Raw genomic sequence first — 9,278 nt, 5'->3', positions numbered from 1 at the left:
AAACACTATAACTTATTATTTGATTATTTTTGACAAAACATACTATATTTAACATATGAGCAAAAATTGGCAAACAAAAGCTTATTTGAGGTGGCAGATATTTTACAGTAAAAATGTATAATCTATCCAAAACTAATCAATGAAATGTTGTCTTTCATATGTCTGTAACATAGTAACTTTTGTTTTTATTATAAGAAATATAAATGTTAATTTGCAGTTTAATACGTTGCTTATACAAATACATTTTATTTCAACATATTTCACTCGATTTTTACTCAGTAGCCTATAGCAATACAGTTTTCTAAAAGCGAAACATTCACAGACAGAAACAATTCAAATTTAAACCGTCTTTAGCCAGTTGTGGTAAACAGCCGCATCTCTGCCGTTCATTCATTCATTCATGCACAGATACGCGCCGCACTTGAGAATGAAAAAAAAACGTACTACATTATTCCATAGCCTCGGATCTGTTGCTCCTCGTACTTCTGAGGTAAATTTTCCATTATAGTATTATTCCTCACAGCGCTGCGAGAACTGTGTAAACAAGTACAATGATCTGATGTGTTTTCTCGAGCTGATATGGGGGCGTTCACAGTTTGCAGGATTGCCTCAGACATTTGCGTTTTTAATAGCGCGCTCTCCGGGGCGGGGTCACATTACATCTGAATGAGCTCTAATTAGCTCGACTGGAATCGCTCTCTTTTAATACAGATTTCACAAGCTGAGAATATTTGTTTTTTATATAAATTACTTCATTTAAAAGAAGAGAATTCAAGCTTCATGCCTGTATGTCTGTATGCCTGTTTGACTGAGTATTCGCTGAGTTACAGTTCATTTTCGGACGCATTTCAGAATTGACTTCACTGACAGAGAGAAAGCAGAACTCGCATCATGTTTATTTTTCTTTATTTGGCGAAAAGCACAACACTTTGTTTTTATTGTGAGTATACACAAAAATAATACACACTTAACAGGATCGATTGATGTATAACACAAGCATATAAGATAAAAAGTAATATATATATTTTTTTTTTTTCACTGATAAGGAAAAAAACGAGCCTATCGCGCCGGCGCGATAGCCGACCTCAGGGGGTTAAGATCAATGAGAGGGATGCCCTGATCGAGAGCCCAGGATTTCCACGAAACTTACCTCAGCTCCTGAGTCGATCAGGCTTGACAGGAGACAGCAGCACTGGGCCAGCGGAGGTTGACCGGAAAAGTAGTGCGAGTGCGTGAAGGAGGGGCTAGGACATATGCACTTACCAGTAACCCTTTCTCTACTGGTGAGCGTTGGCTTTTACTTGATAGGATGAGACAAAGTGATATGCCGCTCCGCAATACAAACAAAGGGGATTAGTGATACGCCGTTGACGCTCCGCGGTGGTTATGCAAATTCCCCCCAGCTGCATTGGTTCAGAGTCAGAGCTAGCGGAGGGAGAGGAAGTGGAAGCAGGAGCAGAAAGGAGTGACTTCTCCAGACTACGAGCTCGGCGGCGTATGTCAAAACGCTTCTCCATGCGGATAGCCAGGTCGATCAGAGGATCTAGACGAGATGGAGTCTCACGGGAGAGTACCTCGTCTTTAATGTCAGCATTCAAACCCTCCAGAAAACCAGTGACCAGAGCGGTTTGTTCCATTCACAGTAGGTGGCCAGTGTGCGGAATTCAATAGAGAAATCAGCGGCGGACCTCTTCCTTTGGCGGAGAGTAGAAAGAAGGTGCGAAGCTTCAGGTCCGTGTGCAGAACGGTCAAACACTCAAATCATCTCCTCCTTGAAGAGAGTGTAATGATCAAGCCAGTCAGCTCCAGCGTTCCACACAGCAGTTCCCCATTCCCGTGCTCGTCCTGTCAGAAGGGAGACCACATAGGCGATTCTGGAGCGATCCTTGGAATAAGTTGAGGGCTGTAGCGAAAACACAACCTCACATTGGGTAAGGAAAGAACGGCACTCGTGGGCTCACCAGCATAGCAGGGAGAATTGTTGACTCCGGGTTCATGAGCGTTGAGAGTTCTTGGTGATGGCGGAGCAGCACGGAGATGATGAAGTTGCGTGGAAAGATCGGTCCCCTGGGTGGCCAAAGCCTCAACGGCTTGACGGGCAGCGGACAACTCCTCTTCGTGTCTGCCCAGCATAGCCCCCTGCATCTCGAGCTGCCCGCTGTACGCTTTCCCTCCGATCTCACTGCTACCACATGTCATCAGGAGAATCAGGGAAGCGCGCCACTCGGTGCTCCTCATAGCCCCGCGATGGGAGAACCAAACGTCGTTCCCAGAGCTGATGCGGCTGTCAGACTTAGCCCCATGGCCGATCACGGTGAGAGGTGATCTCTCTCAAGCTGGCGGTTCGATTTGGCATCCTCATCTCTGCATGCATACAAATCAATTCGGTGGTTAAATCTAGTTTTTTTCATTTAAAGCTTTTAGCAAAAACTAAACCATTTTTATCTCCAACAGATTTTGAGAGAGCTATTTCTGCGGTCGTTTTCTCGGGAATGGATTATTGTAATTCACTTTATGCTGGGATTGACAAAAAAGCTCTGGCACGCTTGCAAAACATACAAAATGCTGCAGCCAGATTGATTAAGTCAGCGAAGAAAACGGATCATGTTACACCTCTATTGAGATCCTTAAATTGGCTGCCAGTCGAGTATAGAGTGTATTACAAAATCATTGTTTTGGTTTTTAAAGCACTACATAATTTGGCACCACCATACCTTTCTGAGTTGTTGTCTGTATACATTCCGTCTAGGTCATTGAGATCGGAAAATTTAAATCTCCTTGTGACTGTAAGAACAAATTTTAAACGTAAAGGTGACAGAGCGTTTTCTCGAGTCGGTCCTACACTGTGGAATAACCTCCCGCAATCTGTCAGATCAGCAAAGTCGTTGGCTGTTTTTAAGTCGTTGTTAAAAACCTATTTATTAGATGTAGCATGGCGTGCAGTCTGAAGTGGCTTGGCCCTTTGTGTGGAAGTGATATAGTATGTAGCTGTCTCCTGTCTTATGTTTAATTTCTATTGCTTGTTTGTATGTATAGTTTTAATTAAGTGTTTTATTCTACTGTCTGTAAAGCACCTTGGGCAACGTCTGTTGTATTATGTGTGCTATATAAATAATAAAAAAATTAAAATAAAAAGTAATAGGATGCCATAAAGAATCGCATGTGCAGGGTAAGATTTGTGAAAGTGTATAATTTTGCAAGCGTAAATTAAATATGCAGAGAAGATCACACCACACACAACAGTCGCCAGAACACATCTTTATCTTTATTTGGCTCAGGAACGCTCTCATTGCCGAAATGGTACTTTTAATGCACACATGTACATGTTAAATAAATAAATAAATAAATAAATGGGGATCTGAATAAATCTGGCGACTGGATTTTTTATTGAACAATCATTGTTTATAATCAACAATTAGTAACATTTTTTACTAATTGTTTATTGTATAACATTTTTGTATAATTTATTGTATAATACATTATACATTATATTATTGTATAATACAAATTTATTGTATCAAAAAAGTTTATTAGTAACAATCTTTTATCAATCAGATAAGAGTAAATTGAGAAATTTGAACAACTGCAACCCTTGTTCCTTGAGAAAAGGAACGAGAACTGCGTCGAATGACACTTTGGGGGAATGCCCCTCAGCGTAGCGATTCTGAAGCATGTATGAAACTAAGCCTATCTTGATTGGTGTTGCATCATGACGTAACGTGTGACGGCATATGCGGAAGCTACAAAAAGGACGCCGGCGCTCACAGGCAGGGGAAGGCGTGGCGAAGGGACGTAGTTCTCGTTCCCTCTCTCACGGAACAAGGGTTACAGTCGTAACCCGAGATGTTCCCTTTCGAGGGAACTCAAACTGCGTCGAATGACACTTTTGGGGAACGAGTACCCAATATGCCACAACGAGCCCTGCTTGTCCGAGTGTGAAGCTGCGCACAGGCACACTCACACACACAGGCACACTCAAGGGTGCCAGGCATAGATGGAAAGTCCAGGCTATAAAATCTAATAAAACTGTGAGGGGTGGCCCATTCTGCTGCATTGCAGACTTCTTGGATCGGGGCCCCTAAGTAGAGGTCTCTAGATGACACCATGCCTCTGTTTGAATGAGCCCTCACGGCCAAAGGTGAAGGCAAACTGCACAACTGGTAGGCCATAGATATAGATTCAGATTTCAGATTTTTATTTTTTATTTTTATTCAGACATTTAAACATTTAACAAATGATGACATAAATCAACATAAAGTCTGAAATGGAATAGGCAGAAGCAAATGCTTATTGCGCCTATCCCAGTGCATTTACAAAACATAATCAGTAAAGCTGCCAATGTCTTATACATGAAGTTATACATTTTTACATTTTACATCCTTAGCATCCATTCTCAATGTATTTTTTTATAATTGATTTCTTCAAAAGAATTTTAAATTGAATTAAGGTTTTACAGTCTTTTAGCTCTTGGTCCAACTTACTCCACACATTAATCCCAACAAAAGAAACACAATGCTGCTTTGCACTCGTTCTCACATATGTTTTTTTGAAACATTTCTTCCTTCCGGAAATTATAAACACAATCTCGTTTTTGGAACAATCCCTGTATATGCACTGGTGACCTATTATGGCTTATATTATACATAAATTGTGCTGTTTTGAATATAGAATATTATATAGCTTAGAATAGAATAGAATAAAATATAGCTTGAATGATCCAGCTAATAATGGTCTGCTTGGAGGCGGGAAGCCCTTTCTTGGGCGACCCAAAACACACTAGCAACTGTTCTGACTTCCGCCATGAAGAGGACCTCTGAATATATACTTGGGGCGCTCTGACAGGGCAGAGCAGATGAAGTCTCTCCTCATCCGCCATCATGTGAGGTGGAGGATGAAAAGCCTGCAGAACCGTAGGCCATGCCACATTGGATGGCACCTTAGGCAAATATCCCGGCCTGGGATGTATGATGGCTTTAATGTCACCTGGAGCAAACTCCAGGCAACCATGACATGTAGAGAGTGCTACATGAAGATCTCCTACCCTCCTCAGAGAAGTAATGGCCAACAAAAAAGCCACACTTTTAGGGAAAGGTTCTTGGCCTCAGTCGACTCCAGAATCTCAAAGGGGGCCTCAACCAACCCTTTGAGAACCACTGCCAGGTAGGGCTGGGCGATTTAAATCGCGATATTGTTGTGCGCATCTCATCAGTAAAGCCGGTTCCTTGATTAGTAGTAAATCACCATCACCTGCTTTCAGATCGTGCTGCATTTACTACAAAGAGCCGTAGTTAACTGACAAGCTGAGCCAAATCACATCAATATCGCGGACGTATCGCCAGCGATATTTAATGCGATATGGCTCAGCTTGTCAGTTAACTACGGCTCTTTGTACACAGCAAAAACTCCAGTGTTAAATTAACACTCATGGGAGTGTATGAGTCCACTCTCAAGAGTGTTGAAGTTAATGAGATAACTAAGTGATTAATTTAGTGATGATTGAACATTATTGAAGACACCTGATGTTAACAAGTAGAATCGCTGAAGGAGAAAATCGCAAATTGTAAGTTACCGTTATTGTGATGGGTAGTTGCTTTAGTTGGGCTCTGACCCTTTTATGTGAACTTTAGATTTTGTTTGACGGTTGTATCTGAGTTAAAACTGCCAGTTGAACAAAGAATAAAAAGTGATCTGATGGTGCTGGTTATATTATGACAATCATCATTTGAACTTGATCACTGAACTCATTAAAATCCTTCTTTCTGACTTCGATTTATGTTGTTGGTTACAGCATAACTGTGAATCTGAATAAATGGCCAGAATTTTTGATATAATATAAAGGATTTCTTAAAAGTTGTTTTTAAAAAAAAATCATTCTTTTAGGCACACACAGATGTCAAGATTCAGTCTATGCATCTCAACAATGGTGAGGAGCAGAATATTCAATGAGGAAAAGTAAATTACATAGACAATTCAGATCATAATTTATTCATACCGCAATGCATGATGGGAGCCATTAATGAGTTGTGATTGGTGGCAGCCACTGCAACATGCTTTATTATTGTCACCATTGTTGAGATTCACAGGCTGATTATTGATGTCTGTGTTTTAAATGAATTTGTCTGAATGTCTTTTGATCAGAACAATGTTTATTAAATATTTTGAATTATAAGTAAAGTACTGATAATCATAGGCTGAAGAATCACTAAACTGCTACTAACAAGTTAAACCCAGCTATCTCAATAAGTTTCCTTTTTCAGATCACAGCATGATTATGTCAAAACATAACCAACACTATAAGATAACATTTTACTTTGTTCATTTAACTGTTATAAATCAATAACAGCAGACAAACAACAGTAAATGTTAAAGTAAACATATAATGGTCTAGAGCCCAACTAAAGCAAACACCCATCACCTTAACCCTTTAATGTTCTGCTCAACCATTTGGTAGATCACTTTTTGAGTCGCTATATCTTATTGAAAAATGTGTGGAACTGAACTCAAGCTGATTGGGTCATCTCTACTACTTGGTTGAGGTATGCTATGCTTCAAACATCCACTAGAGGTCACTCTATTTTTTGACAGTAGAACTTTTCACTCATCCTGCTGCTAGCAAGTGTAAAATTGAAAAATCACCTCTGACATGTGGACACTTTTTGGCTGTACTTTCAAAGGTGAGTTAGTTTTGTCAACATTTTATATCGTCTAACATGTTACTTAACAGAATTATGTAAATTGATGCAAAATAGAAACATGTTATAATGGTCAAATATTTTTTTTTAAACATGCTTGACCATACGGTTGAGTTGGCACTCCATGGTAAACCTTGGCATGGACTGACAGCTCAACCGCATGGTAACAGTTTGGTGAAGTTATGCTAATTTTATTAAAATGCACTATTTTCCATGGAATAAAAACACTGCTGTTCATGCATTGTTATCAATATGTTACACTTATAGTGTTATTATACTTAAATGGTTTAATATGTATGATTTTTGTAACATGCTGACATTTATATGTACTGGTGCATCATTTCCTTATTCCCGCCTTCTATTTCTGTTTTAGAAGCAAAAGATGGATGCTAAATCATTTTATGGTTCAAGGCCACGGAATTTTCTGGCCCTTGTACCAAAAGATCCTCAAGACTCAGAGGCTGATCTGAGTGATGATGATGATGATGACATAATAGGGGATCCTGATTATCTGCCCAAACAAGCAGAAATGATTAGGGATCTTTCTACTGAATCGGATGAGGAGGAGATGCCCTCAACAAGCACATCTGCTAAGAGGAAGATAAAAGGGAAAAACACCCTACAAACAGTCATGGAAGAGCTGGATGTGGCTCCTATGTCACCCCCAGTCACAAAGAAGAAGAAAATGTCTGAAAAGAAAGATAAAGAAGCCAGGAGAATCTGGAAGCATGTAGATATTGAGGAATTCCAGGTTCCTGATTCAAGTTTTGCACCCCCTGATATTGTCAAGACACCTTTCCAGTACTTCAAAATGCTCTTCACTGATGAGATGATTCAACATATTGCTCATCAAACCAATCTCTACTCTGCCCAGGAGTTGGGGGATCCGATCAAGACTAATCCAGGTGAGATTGAAGATTTCCTTGCTATGCTACTTTTGATGGGTGTTTTCGACTTCCCGGCCATGGAGGACTACTGGCACCCTACGTCACGCTTCAACGTGATTGCTGATATCATGCCGCAGAGGAGATTCAAGCAGTTACGTCGCTACATTCACTTCAATGATAATCAGCAGTGTGATGGGAGCCCTGACCGATTTTACAAAATCCGACCCCTTTTTGAGATGCTTCGTAAGCAATGTCTCCTCATCCCATCCACATACAAGCACAGTGTGGATGAAGTCATGGTGTCTTATAAAGGAACAAGGGCTGGCAATCTCCGCCAATACATTGCCAATAAACCTGACAAGTGGGGCTTTAAAGTGTTCTGTCGTGCCAGTTCATCTGGCATCATCCATGACCTACTGCTCTATCAAGGGCCATCCACATTCTTCAATGTTGATCTAAGTGAGGAAGAGCAGGAGCTACTTCTAGGGAGCAAAGTGGTGACGACATTATGCAAAACCATAACACAGCCACGGCTTTCAGTTGTCTTCTTTGACAATTACTTCACTAGTTTCGACCTGATCCTGAGCCTGCATGCAAATCTGGGCATCAAGTGCATCGGCACAGCCCGATCAAACCGCATCGGTGGAGCTCAACTGATAGAAGACAAAGAGCTGATGGAGAGAGGACGTGGAGCTCTTGACTATAAGTCTGCTGAAGGAGTACTCGCAGTCAAATGGTATGACAATAAATGTGTTACCCTCCTGACCAATGCCTGTGGGATCATGCCCCTTACAAGTGTCCAACGGTGGAGCAAAGACGAGAAAGCGAAGATTGCTGTCCCATGCCCTTCACTCATTGCTGCCTACAATCAGCATATGGGTGGCATTGATCTTTCTGACATGCTGGTTCACCTGTACAAGACCCCTGCCAAGTCACGACGCTGGTACTTCCCCCTGTTTGGGTACGTCCTTGACCTGTGCATCTCCAATGCCTGGCTGGTCTACAAGAGAGACTGTGGCCTACTGAAGGAAAAACCAATGCCTCTCAAAAGATTTCGCCTGGCCGTGGCTCACAGTTTGAAACAAGTCAACAAGGCAGCACCCAGAGTTGGCAGACCATCATCTGCCTCTCCACCACAAATGTCCTGTGAGAAGAAGCGCCTCCCCCCAAGAACCCCCCAACCACAACCAGATGTACGCTACGACAACTATGGACATTTGCCACTTCATACTGACAACCGGGGGCGGTGCTGCCTCTGCCCAAAGGGTGTGTCAAGATGGAAATGTGGGAAGTGCAATGTTTTCCTGTGCTTGATCGGAGAGAGGGAATGCTTCGCAGCATACCATCGAAAATAACGTGGCCAAGGTTCCCATAGGTCCTTATTTTGTTTGTGCACTTTATTTGAAAGACTTGTTTCGTTTTTGAGTTGATTCAATGCATTAACAAAAGTTCTTTGGAGATTATACACAGCAGAGCTGAGAAGTTGGAGAGGGCCCCATATGTTTTTGAGAATACAATTGCTTGATCGGTTAGAGGGAATGCTTCGCAGCATACCATCGAAAATAACGTGGCCAAGGTTCCCATAGGTCCTTATTTTGTTTGTGCACTTTATTTGAAAGATTTGTTTCGTTTTTGAGTTCATTCAATGCAAGAACAAAAGTTCTTTGGAGATTATACACAGCAGAGCTGCTACAATACA

General features: G+C 41.3%; 1 protein-coding gene across 1 annotated transcript; it reads left to right on the top strand.

Moving 5' to 3' along the window:
* Positions 1–7,074: 7,074 nt before the first annotated feature.
* On the top strand, positions 7,075–8,934 carry LOC307171143 (piggyBac transposable element-derived protein 3-like; the record flags this gene model as incomplete). The annotated part of the gene is made up of 1 exon (XM_079892591.1): positions 7,075–8,934. The coding sequence occupies one exon, from the start codon at positions 7,075–7,077 to the stop codon at positions 8,932–8,934; it is 1,860 nt and encodes a 619-aa protein (XP_079748717.1).
* Between the last annotated feature and the right edge of the window lie 344 nt (positions 8,935–9,278).

Source organism: Squalius cephalus (genome assembly GCF_949319135.1).
Source record: "Squalius cephalus genome assembly, chromosome: 1".
In the NCBI taxonomy this organism is placed as follows: domain Eukaryota; kingdom Metazoa; phylum Chordata; class Actinopteri; order Cypriniformes; family Leuciscidae; genus Squalius; species Squalius cephalus.
This window is presented reverse-complemented; position numbering and strand designations above follow the sequence as displayed.